We start from the raw sequence: 27,485 nt of genomic DNA, 5'->3' as shown, positions 1-27,485 counted from the left end.
GTAGGTGTTGATCATGAATATGTATTTGAAATTTGAAGTAAATCCATAAAGAAATAAAGAAGTAATTGAATAAATAAGGAAATTCAAAATTCAAGGGGGATACTTCTGGGAAATATGAACGCTAGATTTACAAACTGTGTCATAATATTATGATGTAAGAGTTTAAAGTAAACCTTTTAAGACATGAAGAAGTTACAGTAAAAAATAATATTTTCAAGAAATAAATCTAAGTTCAAAGGGGACATAATTCTAGAGATAGTCAAGATGGAGTATTCTTCTCACACATGATTTAAGTTATAATAAAAACATGTACTTGAAGTTTGAAACAGACAATTTAAGATATAAAGAAGTTATTGAAAACAAACAACATCTTTTCATGAAAGTTTAATGATGAAAATTGTGATATTACAGGTGCTATAAGTATGAACCTTGCCACAACTGATGTGAGTGATGATAAGAAACATAAATTTGAAGTTACAAGTAAATACTTTAACATTTTGTAAACATAGAAACTGAATTATAAGCAAATTGATATTGATGTTACTTCAAAGTAGGACAACTTCGATTTTACTGTATTTGTCATGGTGTCCCTAATAATATTTTTTTTAACAGTTTGACTCGATTTAATATAATCATATGCAATATTGAGAGTATTATTAATGAATCTTGAGAGTATTATTAATGAATCACACATGAAATGTTGCAAATGGAAATAAATGATAATGAATAGTTAAATCTCAACAAACAAGTTTTAAACGTTTTATCTAATTTCATACGAACAGCTATGATGAAAAAGAAAAAATATAAAACAATGTCAAATCTTTGTTAACCGGCCTTAACCGGTTCACCAGCAATTTAACAAGAAAAATAAAGAACTATATATAGTCTTTCCTTTTTATTTTAGAAATATCTTGTACGTTTTATTTTATAATAACAAGAACTATTTTACATTTTATTTTAGCCCTGATTTCAGTTTGTAATTTAAAAATGACCAATGAAGATTCTTCTAATAATCAGTTCTTCCCTGTAATTTTTACCAAAAAGGTCAGCATCTGCAGGATAATATGACATAACATTTTGATCGTTAGACATCTGTTAAAGTTGTAGTTGTGTAAGCTTTCAGACTGTTTGAAAAGATGATGATTGCGCACGTAATATCTACTCAGGAAACATCGGCTGAATCTATTTTGCGAGTGAATTCATCTTTTAATTTCTTCCTTTTTGACATTTCTCAAGTATTTATAACCTTCATTTCCTTATGAGATATATCCATTTATAGAACTTTTTATATTTCAAACATACATTTTCCGGTCACCACTTTATTTATTTGTTAATTCAAATTATGTCTGTTTTTTGTTGTTATTTTATTTTTGTTTGAGCGTCATTGTTTTTTAAAAACACACTTATGTCACCCATGTATACCATCAAAACTAATTCTTCTGATGTGTCGTTTTTTTAATCTAACGGTACATAAAATTATTGTAACATCTTATATTGCATGCTATGTTTAATAATGATAGTTCGTCTAAAACTACAAAAACATAAATTGTGAAAAAATAATTTAATTAATACTTGAATGTTTCATTCGTACAATAATTAGGACTTGATGTCTGTGATTTTTTTCTCGTTAGAGTAACACAAAGCAACTTCATTTCAAATACAGATATGTACTTGCTCCTTATTACCTTGCTATTCAAAACGTCATACAAGGACACCAATGAAACAAAGTTTATTAAATCTAATGACATGAAGTCGTGTGCTACATGTTATATCTCGTCACATCTATCGTTAATAAACCTATGACGTCAAACAAAATACGGATATAAAATGAGTCTCATAATTATTCAGTAGCTTATTGGACGCAAAAGTTTTTTTTAAAAAACGAAAACAATCAAATGGTGATATTTAACTTACTTATATTACTTTGCTTTGAATGTAGGAATACGTTTATATTATGGTGTTTTAAACTATCCACTCAACCTAATGCTCAATCTGATCGGTTGAGCATTCGTCCAAAACATAAGATATTCTTATATTATCATCAAACCTCTAACAATGGTTTAAGTCATTAACAGTGTATTGAACAGATTATTTTCCAATATATATAATCCTTCAGAGAATTTTGGCTAATCGAGACAACAAAATGTTGCTTTTGTTTCTCTGCCTGTGGATAAAAGAAAGGCTTGTACCTCTAACTCTGTTCCACCAAACATAATCTGAACTGTAGCACCTCCAATTTTTCCATTTTCATCTTTGCAGTCGACAACTATCTCTCCAACTTTGAAGCAACCCTCCTCATACACAAAGGTAGGGTCTTTCTTAATCGAAGCATACAGTTTAAAGCTAAACCCCGTATATTTGTCACGTGGAAACGCTTCATGTTTCCTTGAAATTTCATTAAATGACAATATCTGCCCTATGTCTGTCAGTTTTATAAAGCAACCACGAACTTCTTTTTCGCCATTAGCTTTAACCAATATCTTTTCTTTTGCGTGTATCATTGGGTTATAGGGACCATACATTTTGAATCCGTAAGTATACTGACTAATTCTTACATTAATGTCTTTTCTGGAATGTCCAAAAATTACTGCCCCTTTTAGAACAGAGAGACCTGCATCTTCAGGTAGTAATACGTTTTTACCTTTAAACGTTTCCTTTACCGCTTCAAACAACATTGGAGACTCTGAAAAACCTCCGACCATCAAAATTGTATTGGTATTTGCTGTTGCCTCTTTGTGTAGAATATTTTTCAAATGCTCTGTAACATGATCCGTTGCAAAACTAAAAAGGTTTTTAAACAGATTGCTGTCAAACAAAACCTTATCTGCCATAAATTTCACTTTTCCATTAAGGTACTCATCTTTCTCAATTATTTTCATTACACTTTTTGAGTTTACATCTTTATAAATATCAGAGAGCGAAACAGGTATTTTAAGCTTTACTTTCGATTTAAGATCTGGCTTAATAGACCTTTTTTTTACTTCAAACTCTCTTTGAAGGTCGAGGAAATCGTCTTTGTGTTCATCTTGAAATCTTTTCATTACATTTCTTCCAACGATTCTTGTCAAAAAATCTTGGAAAGCGTTATCAACTGTTGTACCGCCCCAGTTTCCACCATTAGCTTGATATATCTCTCTTAATGTTCCATCAGTGCAAACTTCATGGACTATAATGTCAATCGTTCCACCTATATAAAATTATTAATTAACATGCTGTGGTATAACGGTAAAAACAAATGAATATTAAAAGAACTTAGCTTAATATACATCGTTACATAAAACGTGACATACAATTAACGACCTACTGTATACAACTTTATATGACAAAATTTCATCTGTAAACATGTATATTATGTTATGTTGTACTACCCAAACAAACTGCCATGACATGATGCTGTTGTGTTTCTAAATTTTATGTATACATGTGCATTGGCCGGATGCTTGGGTGCCAATTTAAAATCAACTGTAATTGCATGACCAAGTGCATGTAACTACAGACATAAATCGACAAAGAAATAATCAAAAACCGTTTTGTTTTGGGTTAAAAGTGACTTTATTAAATACTTAAGAAACATTGAATAGAAGTATCAAAGTAAAACAAACAAAATGCGAACTGAACTTTAGTAATCAAACATTTGCATTTAACATCGTAAAACAAAAAATACATTTAATGATAATGGCCTACGGAATGTAACATGTCTTATCACTTCACTTCAGTGTTATTACATTCTTCTGGTCTTTCGGGATCATTGATTCTAATACTTTTAGTATTGACAATTTTGTGTACTTCTCAAGCCGGTGCTTTGGACGTAAGAGGTGTTGCAATTTTTCATTATGTCTCATGCACAGACTCAATCAAACCGAGTCTGCAATTTTCAGGTAATTTTGTTCTGATTGATGCTTCCAATGGATCACCTTTTATCCAGATTTGTTTTAAAGATAAACATAGTTACCTCCAGCGTCGACAACCATATACCTCGCACCATGTTCGAATGAAGATAGTACTTGTGACTCTGCGTTCCCATCTTTCTGTTTCTGTATTGTGAGGTATTTACAATATAAAGAAGCTGCCTCTGGCTCAAGGGCTACCAAAAGATTTTGTGACTGTATTCCAGCCTAAAATAGTATAAACATCTAGTTCATTATCGAAAACAAACTCGCAGAAAAGTTGGATTCTGACCGCAAATCATTTAATAGAGCATATATATCAATAATGCTTATCTGACAAAATTATTCTTATTGTTAAAAGTAAAATCAACAGTGATTGTGTACAACATTATTGTTTCTGTTAAATGATTATAGTATGTAGTTTTTCTCATTGTACTCAAATTTGTTCAAAAGGTTAGAAAAAACAAATTTATAACAATAACATTTTACTTTGATTAAAAAAAACGATTAACAATATGATAAAAACACTTTAACACATTTTCTGGGGGAAAAATTATTTACTTCAATGACACATTCCCTCATAAACTGTTTAGCTGGCGGGGTCCATATTGCAGGCACAGTTAACACCCATTGTATTTCTTCTTCTTCAAGTCCTCCAGCAAGTTTCTTCTCAGATTCTTTCAGCAAATCGTCTTTAAGATATCTAATCACCATAGCAAATACACGTTTAGCGGGCAGGCGTTTACCTTTGTCATCTTCAAGCTCCTCATTTCTAGTTAGATTCTGCAAACGATTTTAACCAGATTTTATTCATTTTACATGTTAAAATGATAAAGAATGTCACAGTTTTCGGCAGTCAATTGAATTTACAAAATATGTTAAAAAATGTATATCCAAATTGAAAAAGTAATTTGCACATTACGTTTCAATCGCGGAGGCACGACAAACATACTTAGACAAAGATGCAAAATCGGATAATACGAGCAGCCACAAAAAACAAACAGTTATATAATTGCTAAAAAGGCTTAGATTTCAATATTGCAATAGAAAATAAACACTCCTTTGCACAAATTAATCAATTTTTATATCAATTAATCAACCAACAGGTACCAGAGTGAAAACCGTTGTATAATATAAAATATTTTTAACTGCAATACTAGATTTTATCGATGATTGATCTGGAATCAATTATGATTATGTTTAGTGAGATATAATGTTTACATATCCTTTAAAAACAAGAACCGGTTGTACCGGGTGATGCTCCCCGAGAAGGTTCTGGACACAGGAAAGTATAAAAAAAATGAACAAAGGACAAAAACTCCAAAATTAGGAGAGGCGGAGTTATATTTTTTTGCACTGCACTTCTATTCAATGAGAACTATCTATCTATAAAGTTTCCTGGTGATATCAGAGTTATGTCCCGGGTAAAATTCAATGTGTAAAAATGAACAAAGGGGAATTACTCCAAAATTAGACCAGGCTTTGTTTAGGTTCTTTAAGCATTTCAGTTCTATCAAATTATATCTAGCTACCTACAAAGTTTCATGTTGATATCTCAATGAGATCTATCTACCTACAAAGTTTCATGTTGATACTTCTTACACATTTAAAGTTATGTCACGGACAAAGTTCAAAGTGTAAAAATAAACAAAGGGGGATGATTAAAAAAATAGGCAAAGCAGAGTTAAGGTTCTTGAGCACTGCACACCTACTCAATAAGATCTATCTACAAAGTTTCATGTTGATACCTCTTATAGTTTTAGAGTAATGTCCCGGACAAATTTCAAAGAGTAAAATAAGGAAAGGGGGATAACTCAAAAATAAGGCAAGGCAGAGTTACGGTTCTTGTGCACTGCAGACCTGCTCAATGCTACAACGTTTCATGTTGATACCTCTTGTTGTTTCAAAATTATGTCCCGGACATTTAAAACGGACAGACGGACGGAAAGACGGACGGACAAGGCGGCGACCATATGTTCCCCCGAAATTTTTCGGGGAGCATAAAAAGAGGGCTTATTACAAAACTACCTATTGTACTTTCAACATGTATGTAATTTATAGGACTGTCCACTTCACTATTACATACAATTCTATGACTTTGATTGAAATATTTATCGTCACTATTAAGTTAGGAGTAAAATATATTTTTGTTTTATCACCTTGTTGTCAAACAGCATCATTTTGAAGCGTTGAAAGTAAAAGTATGTTCTATGTTCCTCTTCGTCTGCTAACTCCGCGTACCTGTCCTCTGCCTCGTAACCAAACGCTTCCAGTGTGTGTCCATCCGGTTGTATTAGAACTGTTGTGGGTGCTTTCATAGAAATATTCTTTCCACTGTTCCTATCATGGAGAGTGATACATAAATGGTATTTGGTAAAGATGGTGCAAAGATTTCATTGGCTAATATACCAGTATTGTCTTCAGTTGTTCTTATCAGAATACCGTAAACATTCCAAAGTAATTTGAGAAAAAGCTTGTGTATATCTACATAATACTATAATTTGTTGGAAACTAGGAGATCCCAAAATCCAATAAAGCAATTGTAAATACGTTTAAGTGTAAATTGCAGATTCGGTTTGATTGCATTTGCTCATAGGGGATAATGGTATAAGGTAGGGGTGTCACGTTTATCCGTTTAAATGGGTACGGTCGGTTTTTACCTGAAAATCGGTTAGAAAATTCAATAACCGGTAATGTTTGACTAAGAAACGGAAAACTTTTAAATTGATTCTAAATATTACGTTAGTTTTTTTATGACAAGATATGACAATTGTTTGTATTTTAGTTGTATACAGCAATGTATTTTTCAGATCTGATGGAATACGGTATCACCCTAGCGGAAAATAGTCACTCTATATTCGGATATATACTGTAATCATTTTGAGTACTTCAAAATATGAACAAAATGGCATATCTTGTCATAAAGAAACAAAGTTAATGTTGAAAATCTACGGTTTTTGTTAGTACGGTCGGTTAAACGTTTTACCACGGTTATTACGTCGCCGTTTAAACGGTTAGCATTTTTCTAACCATGATATACGCCTAGTATTAGGCTTAATAACCCTAACGCCTAAAAGCAACAGGTTGAACAGCATGAGAGATGTGAAAGCTGAAGTTGCAAATGAAAAAACAAACTGTAATGAAAAACTGCTCAAAAACCATTAAAGATTGAATAAGGAAGTGATGGATTGAATATTCAACCGATGTTAAGTAGTGTAGGGTTAAAATTATGTGATTAAATTGTGCAAATGAAGATGCACGAAATAATCGGTTACAAAATTCAATAGTAAATATAAATGGAGCACCAATTAGTTTAAAAACAAAAAGAATATCAAGACTTCATAATTACTGAATTGTACATATCAAATGATGTTAATCGAGGGGCGTTAAATGGTTCTTGTCTCATGTTTCATTGTATATATAGATGATATTAAATGAGTGTGGGTTCAATACTAAACTTCTTTAACGAGTTGAATAATAATTATATTACTAGTATGCGAGCAAAATATTATTTCCTTCATCGAGTTCACTTAATTCAGTAATGAACCTACACGAATATAATTTTCTATTTATTACACATCCATAATGAAGACTGTTTTAATAATGTAACGTTAACATTTAGCGCGTCTTTACACTATGTTTGCATAACGCAAATGACGTCACGTCATAATATAGCACGGCCGTGCAATACCATTTTTATAGAGTTGCAAAATCGCAAGTGATATGTTATTGTTGTTGTTGTTAAGAGGTTAATACACGGCAGGAGAGGGCCGGACGGTGATAATCGGCCCGCAAAATGAATAATGGACCCGAGGGCTTTAGCCCCAGGGCCATTATTCATTCAGGGCCGATTATCACCTTCCGGCCCTACTCTGACGTGTATTAATGTCTTTAATACACTTGGTAGATCTAATAGTAGCATTTTAAAAAAAACAACAACAAAAAGTTCTACGTTGAAATTCTTGTCTTCTGTACAGAGATGTGTACTGTTTGTGTGTTCAAAGCATTAGAATCTAGAAGCAAGTTTTATTTTAATTTTTTTCGGAATGAATTTGTCGTATTATTTCTTCAAATTTCAATAGTAACAAAAATGTGTTTGTACTAAATACGCTTAAGCTCTCATAATAAAAATAAAGCGATTCGTGCTGACAACCTACTTTCACTTTTACAGTAAACTGTTTGATGACGTAAAATATGACGTCATTGTTTCAGTTTGTGCACGTGCACATGTTCTGCGGGCTGATAACTAGTTCTCGGCCCCGGGCCGCAAACTCATAATAGGTCATGTGACACTCATAATCAGTTGAAATCATAGGCAATTTTGTTACTATATATAGTAACAAGTGTATTAATGTTGTTTACCTACCACTGTTTGCAGGATATTTTTGTTGGATCCGATTTATAATCATGGTCAAAGGAAAAAGCCCAGCCAGAAAATGTGGTTCCAAAATCAATAGCTGCAACCATCAACTTTTTCTTTTGAGTTCTCTGCAATTTTAAATAGAAACATGTCTAATGGTTTAATTGTTGTTGTTTAGTTTTTTTGCAAGCATAAATTTCAGCTAAAAAGTACTGTCCATGGTACGAGATTCATATGAATATAATGTTATTTTTTCTTTTCCTTTTTTACTCAACCCATTACTTCATATAGACTTCTTTTCACATCAACTCACATTGCTCTGTTAATCTGTGACAGTCGAGGACAGATTTCAATATAGCATGAGAGTATTTCACGGTTCAGAACTGTTCACTATTTAGGGGAGATGATGTGTAAGCGGCCGGATAGCTCAGTCAGTAGAGTCGATGTACGGTATTCCGAGGGTCCAGGGTTCGGATCCCGGTCAGGCTGCACATTTTTCTCCACACTGTGACATTTGGTTAAAAAATTGATCACTTTTTCGGCGCCATTCCCTATCAGAAAGATCATCAGGGGGTGCCAGAGGTGGGATGTGCCCCTTTCTGCTTAGGGGTTTCAAGGGGGCAGCAGCACCCCTCCCCGATCCCCCAAGCCTTTGACTCTATCTCAATCCATTGAGAAGTTGCTGCACTTTGAAATAATTTGATTGAAAAAATCAATGCAAAATAGTGATTTTGGCAATTTTGAGATGTCCCCTCGTTGCCATGGTAACAGGAAATTTAAGATCAGTCAACATTTGGTAGTTGGTATAATTATAGTGAATTAGTATTTTGTATGGAAGTCAAAATGTCACTTTGTTTACATTTTGCTACCTTTACGACACACCACTGAGTGTTTAGCGCTACTTTCTTTAATAGCTGCTCTGAATCCATTATTAAAACATTATTAATCACCTGTCCTCATAAGCAATATGAATTTCTGACTTAATAGAATAAAATGTCATGTCTTGTTTGCATCACATCATCTGACAGTTAACCCTTTATCATAGCACTCACAATACTATATAGGTTATAATCGTATATTAAGTAGTTTGTTTTTCAGTGCTGGAATAATAGAAAAACATGCTTTGGGAATTCACATAATATACAAATGTACATAGTACAATTTTCTAGATTGTTCTTTTCTAGATTGTTCTTACTTTCGATTTCGCACTTGCCATTTTCACATCAGACTCCAATTTTACGAGATAGGTTGCCGCATTCACTGAAACAATTTAAAAATATGTTTTGAAATTTATTCAATGTTACGGAAGCGTCCTTGTGCCAATTTAACATTTTCTATAAAAAATAACTCCTACGTAGGACTTTATAAGTCCTACGTTGGAGATAAAAAAAACCTAATTAGGAGTTTATAACTCCTACGTAGGACATTGTAACTCCTACGTAGGAGATATAAAAACCTAATTAGGAGTTTTAAAGTCCCACGTAAGACTTACAAACTCCTACGTAGGACTTTTTAGGAGTTTATAACTCCTACGTAGGACATTATAACTCCTACGTAGGACTTTATAACTCCTACGTAGGAGATAAAAAAAACCTAATTAGAAGTTTTAAAGTCCTACGTAGGAGTTTATAACTCCTACGTAGGACTTTTTAAGTGTTCTTCTTTGTAGGAGTTATAAAGTCCTTCGTAGGAGTTATAAACTCCTAATTAGGCTTTTTAACTCCTACGTAGGAGTTATAAAGTCCTACGTAGGAGTTTGTAAGTCCTACTTAGGACTTTAAAACTCCTAATTAGGTTTTTATATCTCCTACGTAGGAGTTATAAAGTCCTACGTAGGAGTTATAAACTCCTAATTAGGCTTTTTTAACTCCTACGTAGGAGTTGTAAAGTCCTACGTAGGAGTTTGTAAGTCCTACGTAGGAGTTACAAACTCCTAATAAGGCTTTTTTTATCTCCTACGTAGGAGTTATAAAGTTCTACGTAAGACTTATAAACTCCTACGAAGGACTTATAAACTCCTACGTAGGAGTTATAAAAACCTACGTAGGACTTTATAAGTCCTAAGTAGGAGTTACAAACTCCTACTTAGGCTTTTTAATCTCCTACGTAGGAGTTCATTTTTTATAGAACATTATGAATTGGCACCAGGACGCTTCCGTACAATGTACCTTTCCTATTTGTTAAAAAAAATATGTTTACATTTCCTTCTTTTTTCAGAAAAGAAAAGTACGACTTATATAGGAATTTTAAAATATCATTTTCAATGTTCACAATAGCTTTTTAATTCTACCTTGCACTTCTTGGAAAGGAAGTATATTATTTTTGTTATCAAAACAAAAGGAAAGATTGGATAAATCGCCGTTGTATGCCAAAGATAAACGTTATTGATTGATCAAACCGCAAAAGTATATATACCTACCTACAGTCGCTAGATTTATGTAAACAAAATCTTGTTTGAAATTGCTCTTTATTCATTTCAGGGATTTTGAGATAGTTATGGTATGAAAATTATCTTGAAATAGCCCAAGTTATTTATCGTTACTCTGAAGTGTTTAGCATATCAAACTGGCACATAATACAGCCGGGTCTTAAAAGGCTTGGTCTATTCATGAATACGATAGTATCAAGAAATTCTTCTTCATAATTCTTTCACCTGGGAATTTTGCCTGAAGGATAAATACTGTTATAGCTCTAGATCTGTCCCTTCCAGCACATAAACAAATTCATGAAATATTCAAACATTTAATTTAATCTTATTCGAATTAAACCGATTTATTCAAATGTTCTACCCTCGCGAGTACGTTTTATTACGCTATGGCCGTTGTAAAGATGCTTCTGGTTAATAAAATGTTACTTTTATTATAATTCTATATATTTCTGTTAATATATTATTATTAATATCCATCAATTTATCAAACAATCAACCCTAAAAAAAGAAAATACCTCATTAAAAGCGATTTCTCGTCATAACTGCTTAAAACGTTCCCAAATAGTTTCCTTTTCCAATTAAGGAAGTAATATATGATATAGTTCGCAATGGGCATGCGCTGGTTGTATATTTACGTAAATGATAAATATAAACTTAAGTGTTGTGAATTTAAGAAATAGTCGGGGAGCGATTATTGAAGTGTAATGAACGTGTAATTTACCATAATTTTAATAGTTTATTCAAAATTACATAACTTGAAACAATCAGGTCATTTTTATGACTTTCATTTGTTATAACTTTTATATTCACATATTCATTTTTAATTAGTTGGAATTTAATGTTTTTACTTTGGAAAGGACAAAGTCTTTAAATTTTTTCGTTATTTCCAAAGGTGTAGCAAATCTGTTGATTCGGGTATTTCGTATCTACAAAAGGTTGTCATTTATAAACTTTCTAATAAAATTTTCAATTACTTAAATGTTTTTCTTTGAGCTAAAACGACATTCACAATAAAAGAATTAAAAGAATTGCATAACGGTAAAATGAACTAAGACGAAAAAAAATTGAGTACGAAATTAAATCAACTGTTTTGTTTGTAGATCATATATATTGACTTCTTTACTTTAAAAGGATTTACATCATACTTTACATTTTGTTTCTTTTTTAAATACTTCGTATGTGCCAATATTTGCATATGACTTTAATATTTTAAACATTTTAGCGTAAAATTAAAAAATATGCTCAATATCATAATCTTTATGATACTATTTCCATGATATGCAAATAAACCAGTTTTAGTTTGGCCGTGTATCTTTTTTTAAAGATACTTCTTGTTTATCATCTATTTCATATTTTTTCCGTTATAAGTCCCAGTTAATACGGAAGATTTTTTTTTTTAATTTTATGATTTAAGGTTTTTGGGCTTCAGTGTGGCTGCTTCAATTTTGTAATGAGAATACTTAAAGATATATTATACTCAAATTTGATATTTGAAAATATTGAATTTTGCTTCATTGTTTCTTTGTAATATAAAATCAACATGTTTCGACTTCGCACAAAGTAGATACGTTATGTTTTACACTCAAAGCATCCTATTGGAGGCCACATTACGAACGAATATATAGTCATCAAAAACAAACTGGCAGTTTTGTTAAAGAAATAAACAATTTTACTTAACCTGTAATAGGGAATGCAGCTTCCCATGCATAGCATTCTTTTATTCAAGTAAGACATATCCATTAAGAATTCAGAGATTTCTATAAATTTCTGTGATAAAATTATTTTACTCAATTCTGTGATAAAATTATTTTACTCAAAGGTGAGCATAGCATATCCTTAATAAACCTGAAACGTTTTTTTTTTTATCTTTAATGCAATTTTAAATCATGTACCTGTACTTGTATTTTCAATCGGTGGAAACGTACAGATATACTTTTAATGTAATAAAATGTAACATTTCTATTATGTTGCCATATACTGTAAAATGGAAGTTCTAACAATTAGCTTTAGTCATGATAAAAGAAATTACGCGTGCACGACTCTACAAAACATTTATGCAACGCTATAGCAAATCATTCCTCATGCTACAGGTATTGTAACAAATATGTAAGGAAGTGGCTAATATCATTCTAGGTTTAACTTCCTTAATTATTAATATTAATACATATTTCTTAATTATTGTTCCTTCGCAAGACTTTGTGATAGTTCTTAAGATAATCAGCGGTAACCATGTGGTCTATCTACCGACAGAAAGACGGACCAACCTGTCTGTCAGACCAACCGACATAAGCAAAACAATATACCTCCTCTTCTTCAACGGGGGGGGGGGGGGGGGGGGGTTCAGCTTGGATTTATAAATATTTTTGTTTATAAAGGTAGCGTGGAAATACATTCTGTAATATGAATCTCTGTAGGAAACATTTCAAGCCTTCAATCTCATGCAAATGCAAAAAAAAAAATCCTTTTCGCCCACATAGACCATTTTCCTTAGGTTTGGTGAAAGCTCCATGTAAAATGCATAAAACTTAATATCACAGCTGAAACATTTAGTTACTGCACTCAAAAGATGATGCATCGATTCACGAGCGATATTTAAGAGTAACCCCTTGGTTCATAAGATGTTAATAATTATTATTACGTTCACGTTCTGTATCAGACTCCACTGAGTTTTTTAACAGGACGAGGCAAAAAATATTTTTTATAGATTTTTATAACATCCAATGTACGTCAAGACCAATAACTTGTGTGCAAAATTGCCAAGCTTCCACTCACTCCATTTTATCCTTAATCATCATTTGTATTGTTCAAAATGACCTAAGATTGACCTTAAAATCGCACTTAATATCAATTTAAATCTTCTTCTATCATTATTTTCTTTTTCATAAAGTTCCGTTTAAAAAGTCCCAGATGATCTATGCAATCTACCACATTTCAAGTTTAAACAATTTTAGACCTCAGTGGCGTTCTTTTAAGATCTCCTATTGGTCCATGTTTAACAACACTGCAACAGGTTTGTGAAAATGTTAATTATTTCCATCCATTTGTTCTCAAGTTTTAAAGTTTATAAAAAATTTACTGAAGACCCACTCATTGGTCCATGGTAAGAATCACCCATTTGTTTGTCATACTATTTTATGACCAAACCATTAATCCACGAAGTTAAGATCAATCAAAATTATTGATGTTTTAAGACTCTATTCTAAGTGCATAACAACTCACACTGAAACTCACACTGAATCAAGATTTGTTCTTCTTGAAAAGCAGTGTCCTCAGAACAAAAAACGCCACTTGTTTTCTTTTTGAAAGTCAATTTAACATTTTAGACCATCAATCATCACATATGGTATCTTTATAGTTTGGGCACTCTTTTCAAGAATAAAAAACTTGAACAATCCAAAAAACGTATTAACTACAGAAAAGAACAGTCAAAAGATAAAACTTCAAATTTATTTCTGAACACATGTGGCAACCAATATTTATAGGTTGTAACAACTATTTTTAATATATTCACATCATTTAAAATGTCAGGGGCATTATCAAGTCCAAAGATCCGGTGCCGCTTGAAACGTTCGCACCTAGCACAATTTGTGCCGACGGTGATGTAAGACTATCTACACGACTCTGTACAGTAGAATCCACTAAACACTTCATAGTCTGTTCAAAACTCATTCTTTGTAAAGGAGATGGATTGGTTTCCATGGCAATCCTGTTAAATGGTTTATACGACCCTTCAAAGGTCATGTAGTCCGCTAGGAGAGATAGATGTCTGTAGTCAACTTCGATACCATAGGCCGCAAATACAGCTTGAACCTCCTGATAGAATATAAAATTACAATATTAAATTATATATTCCTCAAGTCAAAGCTACAAACACATTCTTAAAAATTATAAAGGTTATATATGCAGAGGTTTCATTATATATCTGTAGCCCAGTTATTTCCTCTGCAATTCCTTATAAAAAAAACAATAAAATAAAAGCAAACAAAAAATGAAAATAAAAAATTGAAATAAGGTTACAAGAAATGGAATGAAAGAATATTATTGTCACAAGTGACCATTTAGTTGTTTACCTATAACATTCTTGACCTTAAAGTGACCAGCCTTTGCCACCAGTATGCAGCCAGGCCAACCTGTACGTCCGTGCAGATTGACCAGGCTCTAAACCGTTGGCTGATCAGTCACATGGCTACTTTTGGGTCACATGGGTTCTTTTGCTATTTCTTGAATATCTCACTGTCTACATGTTACTAATATACCTTTCTTCTTTAAGAAATAGTCAAGCTTCTTTCTGACACACTAAAAGCCATTTATATGATATATTTACATATATGAAGACTTCATATACAAAAACCTATTCTGCATTATCTAGTGGAGTTATTTACTCTTAATTCTTGAAATGGCTTATATTGTATACAGCCAGCTTGATTACATGGTAAACTATAGTGGACAAACAAAGGAAGGAAGGAAGATGAAAGAGGGGGAGGGGAGGGAAGATTGATCATTGGAAGGAAGGATGAAAGAATGGATGGAAGCAAGAAAGATGGATCATAGGATGAAAGATGCATGATAGGAAGATGGAGCATAGGAAGAATGGATGGAAGCAAGAAAGATGGATCATAGGATGAAAGATGCAGGATAGGAAGATGGAGCATAGGAAGAATGGATGGAAGCAAGAAAGATGGATCATAGGATGAAAGATGCATGATAGGAAGATGGAGCATAGGAAGAATGGATGGAAGCAAGAAAGATGGATCATAGGATGAAAGATGCATGATAGGAAGATGGAGCATAGGAAGAAAGGATGGAAGCAAGAAAGATGGATCATAGGATGAAAGATGCATGATAGGAAGATGGAGCATAGGAAGAATGGATGGAAGCAAGAAAGATGGATCATAGGATGAAAGATGCATGATAGGAAGATGGAGCATAGGAAGAAAGGATGGAAGCAAGAAAGATGGATCATAGGATGAAAGATGCAAGATTGGAAGATGGAGCATAACAAGAGCTGTCGGTAGGACAGCAACACTCGCCTATTCTTAGTGCTTGATAGTAAAAAAAATGCTTGATACAATTACCTCCTCCTGTTTACAGGTTGGGGTCATGATGGTGAACAAGTGTGCAAAGTTTCAAAGCCATATGTCAATGGACTTTGAAAATATTTGAACTATTACAAAAACTTTAACGTAAATTCTAAGTCGAAAAAGGGGCATAATTCTATCAAAATGCTTGATACAGTTACCTCCTCCTGTTTACAGGTTGGGGTAATGATGGTGAACAAGGGTGCAAAGTTTCAAAGCCATATGTCAATGGACTTTGAAAGTATTTGAACTATTACAAAAACTTTAACGTAAATTCTAAGTCGAAAAAGGGGCATAATTCTGTCAAAATGCTTGATACAGTTACCTCCTCCTGTTTACAGGTTTGGGTAATGATGGTGAACAAGTGTGCAAAGTTTCAAAGCCATATGTCAATGGACTTTGAAAATATTTGAACTATTACAAAAACTTTAACGTAAATTCTAAGTCGAACAAGAGCTGTCGGTAGGACAGCAACGCTCGACTATTATTAGTGCTTGGTAGTATAAAAAAATGCTTGATACAGTTACCTCCTCCTGTTTACAGGTTGGGGTCATGATGGTGAACAAGTGTGCAAAGTTTCAAAGCCATATGTCAATGGACTTTGAAAATATTTGAACTATTACAAAAACTATTACAAAAACTTTAACGTAAATTCTAAGTCGAAAAAGGGGCATGATTTTGTCAAAATGCTTGATAGAGTTACCTCCTCCTGTCTACAGGTTGGGGTCATGATGGTGAACAAGTGTGCAAGGTTTCAAAGCCATATGTCAATGGACTTTGAAAATATTTGAACTATTACAAAAACTTTAAAGTAAATTCTAAGTAGAAAAAGGGGCATAATTCTGTCAAAATGCTTGATACAGTTACCTCCTCCTGTTTACAGGTTTGGGTAATGATGGTGAACAAGTGTGCAAAGTTTCAAAGCCATATGTCAATGGACTTTGAAAATATTTGAACTATTACAAAAACTTTAACGTAAATTCTAAGTCGAACAAGAGCTGTCGGTAGGACAGCAACGCTCGACTATTATTAGTGCTTGGTAGTATAAAAAAATGCTTGATACAGTTACCTCCTCCTGTTTACAGGTTGGGGTCATGATGGTGAACAAGTGTGCAAAGTTTCAAAGCCATATGTCAATGGACTTTGAAAATATTTGAACTATTACAAAAACTTTAACGTAAATTCTAAGTCGAAAAAGGGGCATGATTTTGTCAAAATGCTTGATAGAGTTACCTCCTCCTGTCTACAGGTTGGGGTCATGATGGTGAACAAGTGTGCAAGGTTTCAAAGCCATATGTCAATGGACTTTGAAAATATTTGAACTATTACAAAAACTTTAAAGTAAATTCTAAGTAGAAAAAGGGGCATAATTCTGTCAAAATGCTTGATAGAGTTACCTCCTCCTGTCTACAGGTTTGGGTCATGATGGTGAACAAGTGTGCAAAGTTTCAAAGCCATAAGTCAATGGACTTTGAAAATATATTTGAACTATTATAAAAACTTTAACATAAGTGGTTACGCCAACGCAGACACTGACGCCGACGCTCGGGTGACTACAATAGCTCTACTTATTCTTATCGAATAGTCGAGCTAAAAAGGGGCATAATTCTGTCAAAATGCTTGATACAGTTACCTCCTCCTGTTTACAGGTTGGGCTAATGATGGTGAACAAGTGTGCAAAGTTTCAAAGCCATATGTCAATGGACTTTGAAAATATTTGAACTATTACAAAAACTTTAACATAAGTGGTTACGCCGACACCGACGCTCGGGTGACTACAATAGCTCTACTTATTCTTATCGAATAGTTGAGCTAAAAAGGAATTGACATAATAAACAAATAAACTACATGTATTTTTGAAGCATGTAAATAAAATAAGACCATTATAGCTAAGGAGATGGAATGAAATCATTCATACCTTAATGATCACACGACTGGCTGCCTCAATACCATATGTCATAGCAATATCATGTATACTGTTACAGTATAAACGATTTATGTCTAAAATATCTGCATTCCTGTATAACTCCTGTAATAATACAAATATTATCACTATAATAATATTTCTTTAAAAAAATGTATTAAAGTTATTCTTCTTTTCTTAATTTTGAGTTTGCAAAGTTTTTTTTTTTATTTGTATGTTATAATGAGTATTTACAGAACTTTCCTTTTAACATGTGAATTATTTGAGCTGCTTCACGACAAAACCAACGTAATGGGGTTGCAACCAGCATGGATTCAGACCAGCCTGTGCATCTGCGCAGTCTGATCAGGATCCATGCTGTTCGCTTACAGACCCTATAATAAGTAAAGAAACAGATAGCAAACAGCATGGATCCTGATCAGACTGCGCGGATGCACAGGCTGGTCTGGATCCATACTGGTCGCAAACCCATTATGTTGGTTTTGTCGTGATGCGGCTCATTTATCATTCATGCAGTCAATTATTATATTAAATTTTATATACAGTCCAACCCCGTTTATTCGAAGTGTCTGGGACTGAATATTTACTTCGAATAATCGATGGGTTGGAATAATCGAAATCGAAATATTGTGATAGACAAAAACTACTCCACTTCGACCAATCATAGCAAAACTACCGTTTACAACACACTTACTCCCTGTAATCGAGAAAAATAAATATTAAAGAAAAGATGCGTAAAAATTATTGTATTGACATTGAAGACATAAATACTTGCATTTTATTCTAAATTATGTATCGTTTCGTTTCGCGCAAAGCCTTGATAATGGCCGTGTTGTCACTACGTTTACAGCTAAACTCTGGTATTTTCGATTAAGGATAAAGGCTCTCATGTAGCGTTACAATTAATGAAAAAAAATGTTTTGATTGTTTTGACAAATTCATATACATGTATATGTTACGTATGAAAATTATTGCTGTCATCTTCAAAACAATAACAGTAACAAAATCGGACACGGTGCATAGCTTTAATTTCATTTTCGATAATTAAATTGATTAAAAAACACACAAAGAGTTATTATCATGATTGTCTAAATACACGCATGACTGTTGATATTTTTCACAAGTCCACCGGTCAGCGAGTGGATCTGCGTCAATTAGTCTGACTTCGAATAATAATTAGGCTGGCTTCGAATAATAGGTGTGAAATTCTTTCATAATTGTATAATCGGGACCGAAATTTTACTTCGAAAAATAATAGAAAAATTCGGATAATTCATTTCGAATAATACGCTCGTATTTATATTCTTTTATATAGAGATAAAAACGGAACCGCCGATCCACTTCAAATAATGCCGGGTATTCGAGTAAAGGGTTGTCGAATAACCGGGGCCGGACTGTACATGTATAAACCAACATAAAGTTTATCCTTACATGCATATTGATGCCCTCTGTTTTTAGATGCATCTCTTTACCATGTGGACCGTCTTGTTCACCAAGGATACAGCGAGATATTCCTGGCACTTCATGTACAACATGCTTCTTTAGGTCCGATTCTAACAATGCTAGTAGATCTATCTTACTGTTTTGTAAGGGAAACTGTGAAAAAGAAAAAAGAACAACACATTATACAATTACATTTACACCACTTAATCTAAGAAACTTTTTTTACAAAGATATAAGCAATATTATTATCTGTATATCTCATACAGTGATACTGTGAAAAAAACAAGGGCTGTCAGTAAGACAGAGTGCTTGACTATTCTCATTGCTTGATTGTGAAACAAGAGCCTGGATAATGTAGGATTTTCTAAGTTCAAAAAGGGCCATAATTCTGGCAAAAACTATGTTAGAGTTATGGGCAACAAACGCTGACCTCCTATAATGCTCTCAAATAAGTGTGAGAAAAAGAAGAAGATATCAACTTTATTTACAGATACTTTTTTTTATCTGTGAGATATAATTATGCTATATCACTATCTTTATACCCCAAAAGGTGAAAAAAAAATCAATTATACACAATGTATAGCATGTAGCATACAAATGACTTTGAAATATTATTATCATTTCAGGTTAACATTTCTCCTCTTTTACTGGCACTACAAAACAATTATTCCTTCATATTGCTGCAAACTTACCCAAATAAGTAATTTATAGCAGCAATAGATAACATATATAATTTATTAAAATACTGTGTGTTGTAACATTGCTTTTCATTGGATAATCATGATGCTAATATAAACTATATACATGGCTGCTGTCAATTTATTAAGTATAAATTTCATTTTTTCACACAAACAATTAAGTTTCCTAATTATAAATTTGTTATAAAGATTTTAGACAGGTTATATGGCCATATATATATAAACAGTTGTTTGCAATATAACCATAATCTAGCTACTTGGGTTATATATGCAAGCAACCAATTTGTTTAGGCTATATAACCTCTCAACTAAAACCATACAATTAATGTGATCAATCAAAACATTACCAGTGCTGATATTTTCATCATGAATTTCTTAGTAAGAATTGTATATACCTAACACTACCTTAATCTGCTAATCAGTGTAAACAGCAATAAAACTTTGCTAAGATTTGTTTTCCTTTGAAGAATTTTAAGTCATGTTGACACTGTATAGTCTAAACTAGCTCTTTTCCTGCTACAATTATTCCAGACATAACTGAGAACCTGTAATGAATGGGAACAAGACACTTCACCCCTAGACACTACAGAACTATAGAACATACAATTTTCACTAAGCTAGCTGGATAAGGATAAAATAATGCTTTTATTAATTATAGACTTACACTAATTGTGACCTCACACCAACGTTTTTTCTTTTATCATATCTATAGTGATCCACCTCTGGTGCACATTGTAAAACAGCCTGAAATTAACATATTAACTTATAATCATATTAATATCTTAATGTAAAATTCTGTCAAAAACCTCAAAAGGATGTACTTAAAAGTATATGCTAAAGTTACATAAATACATACAGGCTGAATGAAATAAAAAACTGTTTAATAGAACTTAAACTTTTGCAAGACTTTGTAGACAGATTTGAAGCAAACAAACAAAATAATTGTGATCACTGAGTGTGTTTATTATCCAATATATTACAAGTAAATTATGCTTCAGAAATCCATATCTTTGTAATGCTTTATTAATGTCAAACATGTGTTTGATAATGTTTTAATAATGAATTTAGATCAAATTAGATGTTAAACAATTGAAAAAGGGAGCAAAATGTAAACAAAGTAGTATTTTTGACTTCCATACAAAATACTCATTCACTAGATTGTACCCATTGCCAACAGAGCAAAAGGAGTAAAAGATAGTTAAATCTATGTGGCATATGTCTTTTCTTATGCTTTTTTTTATTTTTTGAAACTGTAAACGAGATACCAAAAATAGAAAGTTTGAGAGAAATAAAAATGATAGCATATCTGAGGCGTAAGAGGCCTTTAAGAGTGTATGACATTGGCACAATTGTTACAAGCAAGATGCATAATGTCTTCATAACAAACTGTTAGATGGAAATAAATGCTTTATAATTGAAGCTACTGATGTTGTCTTATTTCTGTTTTAAAATCTGGACATGGACTCACATTTATACGACTTTCTGGATTGTCTTTTTCTCTCTCTTCATATTCCTCAATTAGTTCTTCATTTATATCTTCTGTTTCAGGTATTTCATCTTCCATATCTACATCCTCATCTTCTACAAGAAATAAAGAAAATATAAACATTTTCCTCTTTCTTTTGTAATGATTATACCCTACATGTTACAATTGTTAAAAAGTCATATACAGTCAAAGCTGTGTTAATGGCCACCCCTGAGTAAAGGACCATTCTGTTAATAAAGATCACTCTTTGACATACCTTCATTGATAAATATACAAGAGTTATCTCTTTAAAAAAGACCACTTGTTTATAAAGACCATATTTGGCCGCTCTTATGGCTGGTCTTTACTCACATGTTTGACTGTAGCGTCATTCAAGCTTTTGCTGGTACCAACCACCTGCCTAATTAAGCAATGTAGTATTCAATGATCATAGGTAAACAAACTAAATAGGTTTTTTTACATGATAATACCAAACAACTTTTGTAGGATCTTAATTTAAAGTTATGTAGAAAAGTGATATGGACCCATTTTCTAAACCATGTGTCTTGAAATAGAAAAGAAATCACTTGGTTACAAAAGGCTTTATTTTAATAAAATATTGAATATTGAAACATTATTTTATGAAGTATTTGAATACACTAAATATTTCTTAATACATGTAACAAAAAACTTATACTTTGTAGTATGGTAACAATCAACACACAAGTACACAAGGTTTCACTTAATAAACAGAAAAGAACAAACAAGTAAAACATAAAAAATAATGATATCAATACACTTTAAGTTTGCAATTTGCCCAAGAAACAATAAATCATTAAAAGGGATTTTAAAGGGACTACACACAACAGGACTGGAAATATTTTGGTCATGATTTGTATATTACTTGATGTATGTCTGGACTAATAATTTGTTTGCAAAATTTCAGTTCAATGGCTAATTTCATTTTTCAAGAACAATCGTTTTTAGTATGCAAAATGACCAAAACCATGAATAGTGTTTAAATGCTTTTAACTAAAATAAGACAAAGAACCACGAAAAAAGCAATTTTCAATTTATTTCTGAGTATATTCCTTATTATATCTTTAATACGTTTCTAAATCTTGTGACCCAGTAAGAATTTCAATTTTCATGTGTCCAAAGGAAGAATTTAAATTTTTTATGGTATTATGATTAAGGACCTCAGTAGAGTTCCTTTAAACACCATTTCTAATTAACAACATTATTTTCATATTAAATACCTTGATCTTTATCAAGAGAGTCTCTACTATTCTCGTCCTCCTCATCATATTCATGTTCCTCTTTCTTCTTCTGTTTCTGATTATTCGCTGTGTCATCTCCATCATCAGCGTCCATATCTTTATCATCATCATCATCATCGTCGTCATCATCCATGTTTGTATTAGTTTTAGAAGATTCTGATTCCTTGGCAGATGATTGATATTTTTGCTTCTGAGTGCCTGTTGACAGCAACCTGTATAAATGACAGCAGTGTTAAACAAAACTGTATGGGTAAGAAAAGTTTAAAAAATTCTTTCAGTTTAATAAGGCACAACTATGGGTAAGGTGAAAGTAATTTCCTGCATCTAAATAAGACTTATTTTGTAACAGTGACCTTTTTTGTAACAGAGGCAAAGCCCAAGTTCTTATAATTATGAATGGAGGAATACCATGTGTGCTTTAATATTCTTTTCAGATTTATTTCAGTCAAACACAAGCATCTCAAAACGACTGGTGTTCCATTTACTTAGCTACCTAGATAGCTTGCAAAAGAAAAAAATTCTCATTATTTTGTTAGCAAACATATAAAAAGAAGCCATTTAAATGTATCTGTCCACACGAAAGTTTGTTATTTTTAAATAACTTGTCATCTATGGTTAAACACTTTAAGAATGCAATAAATAGTCTGAACACTTGTACATGCCATAAAAATAACATTACTATGAGCTATTTATGATCATTAAACACTTTTACCATGCCAAATTCGTGCATTGAACATGTTTTAAATTCTTAACTACCCATTGCATGATGTATTTCTATATCTAAACACATACAATATTATTGAGTTATAAACACTTTAATCTCCAGTCCGACTGCATAAATATGCTGAATATTGAACAGTTCCGTTTACCAATTATCTGCCAAATGTTTGCAATGAATTTGTCCAACAATATGGTAGTCTTACTGCAATGCTTTCCTGCCAAAAAGTTCTAACATTGGCCAATATCGTAATAAATCGGTCATTTTCCGGAATGTTATTTTTCACTATCGTCGGTATTCAATAATTTTTATCCATTAATAATTGGAATTTAGTACATAGGGATAAAGGATGAGTGATTGTAAATAATAAATGCTCAAAATTTGGAAAAAAATAACATTCCGACAATTCAAGTACAGATTTGCTATGATATTGGCCGATGTTAGAAATTTTTTGGCAGGAAAACGTTACAGTAAGACTACCTTAAATTCGGAACAGTCCATTCAAAGCTTAAGGGATTCTATTATTTCATGCTTTCCAGTGTTTTATTGTAATATATCAGATGATTATATTCTGATAAACCACTAGTGAAATTTGTAAAATATAATTTTCACTGTAGCCGGACTATATCTGAATGTGGATGAAAAGAAAATTTAACTGAATGGAATTACAGACTGAAATAAGTGCCGTCAAACGTAAATTTTGCTTCTTTAGGAAAAGAAAGTCGATGTCACCATACATCATGTTAGAAATGAAGCAAAATTAGAGAAATTTAACAGAACTATATTTCAAAATTGATGATGTGACGTCATGATGTGATGACGTCACGAAGGAGAATGCACGACTTTACGCGGCAAAATCAGAAAAAAATACTAAAAACACTTAAAAAGCATGAAATAAAAAGAAAATTTATTTGTTTTACATATAAGATTGAAATATATTTCATTCGTGAACACCAGCTATTATATTTTCACTCGTGGCTACGCCACTCGTGAAAATATTGCATCTGGTGTTCACTCAGTGAAATTATATTTCAATCTTACATGCAAAACAAACAAATATCCTCTATATAATAATTTTAAGGATTTTAATAACAAAATACAAAAATTAAGCTACCAACAGAATAGAGCCTGGTCAGACCGTACTACATTGCAGGTGGCCTGGATCTATACTGATGGCAACTAACAATCACTTTCAGTACCAGCATGGTAAACTTGAAAATCGTTCATATATAAAGTCACCAATCTACTTACTTATTCTGAGCATTGATTTTAGCTCTTATCAGTTGTACCACTTTTTTAATGTATGTTTTCTCCACAAACTTTAATATCTTATTTGGAACAACAATAAATCGTTCTTTGTAACACTCTCTCGGTAGAAAATTTAAACGTATTCTAAACACTCTTCTTCGTTGACTGAAAGGAAAAAAATAAATTACCTTTATTCTTTTGTGGAAATGGCATAAACACATGAAAATGATAGGTAAATTTGCTTTTGTCACCCACACTATATAAAGATTTAATGCAAGAGTTTTCTTTTTTAAACTTGAAGAAACTGTAACCCCACTACAAAGAAGCTCCTTTAAACAATAAGTCTGGAACAATAATGGGCAGCCCTTGATTAGAACCTCTGTCCAACTATTAAAAGTATCTGGCAGGATTTAAACCAACAGCAAACTAGAAATGTGTCCATAGGACACGGATGCCCCCACACGCCACTGTTCTGTCAATCTTATGGCTCTAGGTCAAATATTTTTTGGACTACATGTGCCACAAGTTGAAAACTAAAAATCAACAAAGGGCCATAATTCTGTTAAATTTGGTCGCAGCAAAAATTCCTTCCTTTACTACCATCTTCACATTAAGGTTGTAAATCCCTGGAAGTTTAAGCAAAATCTGCCATCCGGTTTAAGAGGAGTTACGTTCACAAAATTTCTACAAAGTATATAATGAAAAAATCAACAAAGGGCCATAATTCTGTTAAATTTGGTTGCAGCAAAAATTCCTTCCTTTACTGCCATATACACATTAAGGTTGTTCATCCCTGGAAGTTTAAGCAAAATCTGCCATCCGGTTTAAGAAGAGTTGCATTCACAAAATTTCTACATAGTATATAGTGAAAAAATCATCAAAGGGCCATAATTCTGTAAAATTTGGTCGCAGCAAAAATTCCTTCCTTTACTACCATCTACACCTTAAGGTTGTTCATCCCTGTAAGTTTAAGCAAAATCTGCCATCCGGTTTAAGAGGAGTTGCGTTCACAAAATTTCTACAGAGTATATAGTGAAAAAATCAACAAAGGGCCATAATTCTGTTAAATTTGGTCGCAACAAAAATTCCTTCCTTTACTACCATCCACACATTAAGATTGTTCATCCCTGTAAGTTTAAGCAAAATCTGCCAACAGGTTTAAGAGGAGTTGCGTTCACAAAATTTCTACATAGTATCTAGTGAAAAAATCCACAAAGGGCCATAATTCTGTTAAATTTGGTCGCAGCGAAAATTCCTTCCTTTACTACCATCTACACATTAAGGTTGTTCATCCCTGTAAGTTTAAGCAAAATCTGCCATCCGGTTTAAGAGGAGTTGCGTTCACAAGATTTCGGGACGTACGGACGGACGGACGGACTGACGGACAAGTGCAACGCTATATTTCCCACATTGTGGGGGCATAAAAAGGGCAAGTAAATCTGGAAACTTTTACAACTTTACCATAACTGCAACAAATTTAACATTAGTTTTCATAAAACTTAATATCAGATTTAAGTTCAACAAACAACAAGAAGTGTCAAAAGAACATCATGCTTTGAATTCAAAACTACCCAGTTCTTGATAGTAAAACAACAGTCTAGATAATGTAAAATTTTCTATGTTTAAACAGCCATAATTCTGTCAAAATCCAACTTATTTATAGCGCTTTGGCAGGGATCTCCTAAGTGTTTGAAGTTCCAACCCATTCCCTTTGGTAGTTTTGGAGATACCAACTTGCATGCAAAAACTTAACTGAAGTGTGACCTTGACCACAGACCGAGTACAATAGGTCTCCCTATTCTTTTAATAGACTAGCTAACAAGAAATTTACTAATGAGGAAAATAAAATTGAAAAGGAAACTGAATTACAGAAAGAAACTTAAATGTGAAAGTAAAAGGGTTTTACTTTCTCTGTTCTTCAAGAAATGTATGAAACAAAAATAAAATTTACAAATACTATCAGTAGTTTTAACTTACTATCTAATTCTTCCTTTTATGGCCAACCATTCACACACCTGAATGCTTTGTATAACCTATGAATATAAATGTTATCTATATATAATTTGACATGTAATTTGTATTAAAAACACTAATTTGAACTGGCCTTAGTTTTTCGGCATTTTAGCTTATTGAGTTGGATGTCTCTAAATGATGTTATGTCACTTCCCTTGTTTTGTCTGAATTTATATATGTATAATAAATGCCATTGAAGAAGGCCAAAAGCTACAGCAAATTAAAATTATCCTTTTTTATTATATACGGCAAATTAGAGATTTAATCAAATTTGACATGTACATAAATACCTATTTTTTCTTGCATATTCTACCATATTTTGTAAATTTTACCTCAACAGGTTAATTTGTCATGAAAATTACTGCCAAAACTTCAATACTATTTTTATATAGTAGCGTAACTTAATTCATAACTGCAAAATGACATCATCCTAATAGGAAGCAGTTCATTCTCTAAATACTCTAAAATGAGGTCATTTTGGACTTATCTGGCACCCCCTTGACAAATAATATTTCCAGCATGTATAAAACATATATGGAAACACCAATTACAGTCTAATATGCAGGAAAGCAAATGAATCTGATATGCAGGAATATAAATGAATAATGTTTCCTCAGAAAGTGTCAAAGCCTCTCATATATACCTCATCAAGATTAACTTTAGTAAGCCTCCTCTGTAGCTGTTTAACTTTAGCCATGTTATCATTCCCCGGTAACACAGGTAAATCTAATGCTGGTGTCTTTATAGTCTTACTTCCTACCATGAGGATTTCACGTAACCGAGGGATACCGAGGGTCACGTTCATTTCACCTCGACCAGCAAAGTGAAAGGTGTTCAAGGTCATCTGAGTGGAGGGTTCACCAATAGACTGAAATAATTGAGATGATATCATATACATGTATATGCATAATATTGAGGCAAATTCTTTCACATGAATCTTGGT

The 27,485-nt window shown here is 32.5% G+C and overlaps 2 protein-coding genes across 2 annotated transcripts in view; both read right to left on the bottom strand.

Moving 5' to 3' along the window:
• Positions 1–429: 429 nt before the first annotated feature.
• LOC132719361 (heat shock 70 kDa protein 12A-like) lies at positions 430–11,288 on the bottom strand. The gene is made up of 7 exons (XM_060703122.1): positions 11,191–11,288; positions 9,443–9,507; positions 8,254–8,375; positions 6,047–6,227; positions 4,449–4,670; positions 3,953–4,115; positions 430–3,187 (listed from the first exon to the last, which is right to left on the bottom strand). Exons 2-7 carry the CDS (start codon positions 9,461–9,463, stop codon positions 2,127–2,129), a joined length of 1,770 nt encoding a protein of 589 aa, XP_060559105.1. The 5' UTR covers positions 9,464–9,507; positions 11,191–11,288; the 3' UTR covers positions 430–2,126.
• Positions 11,289–14,108: 2,820 nt separating this feature from the next.
• Positions 14,109–27,485, bottom strand: part of LOC132719363 (DNA-directed RNA polymerase I subunit RPA1-like) — a gene marked incomplete at its 5' end in the record, with an annotated part of 36,414 nt that continues 23,037 nt past the window's right edge. The window contains 10 exon segments of the mRNA XM_060703124.1: positions 14,109–14,488; positions 17,672–17,782; positions 19,109–19,273; positions 20,483–20,517; positions 20,520–20,562; positions 21,287–21,399; positions 22,543–22,775; positions 24,533–24,694; positions 26,507–26,562; positions 27,186–27,410. Coding sequence (XP_060559107.1) covers positions 14,192–14,488; positions 17,672–17,782; positions 19,109–19,273; positions 20,483–20,517; positions 20,520–20,562; positions 21,287–21,399; positions 22,543–22,775; positions 24,533–24,694; positions 26,507–26,562; positions 27,186–27,410 — 1,440 coding nt within the window.

Source organism: Ruditapes philippinarum, unplaced genomic scaffold, assembly GCF_026571515.1.
Source record: "Ruditapes philippinarum isolate M1 unplaced genomic scaffold, ASM2657151v2 ctg8827_1_1_1_1, whole genome shotgun sequence".
Lineage (NCBI taxonomy): Eukaryota > Metazoa > Mollusca > Bivalvia > Venerida > Veneridae > Ruditapes > Ruditapes philippinarum.
The sequence above is the reverse complement of the archived record's forward strand: the minus strand, read 5'-3'. Positions and strand labels throughout refer to the sequence as shown.

Coding starts and splice junctions, on each gene's coding strand:
- LOC132719361 (XM_060703122.1), bottom strand. CDS start 9,463: ATGGCAAGTGCGAAATCGAAA. Junction 4,671..6,046: donor TGATGCTGTTTGACAACAAG/GTGATAAAACAA, acceptor AATCGTTTGCAG/AATCTAACTAGAAATGAGGA. Junction 4,116..4,448: donor TGAGGGAATGTGTCATTGAA/GTAAATAATTTT, acceptor ATACTATTTTAG/GCTGGAATACAGTCACAAAA.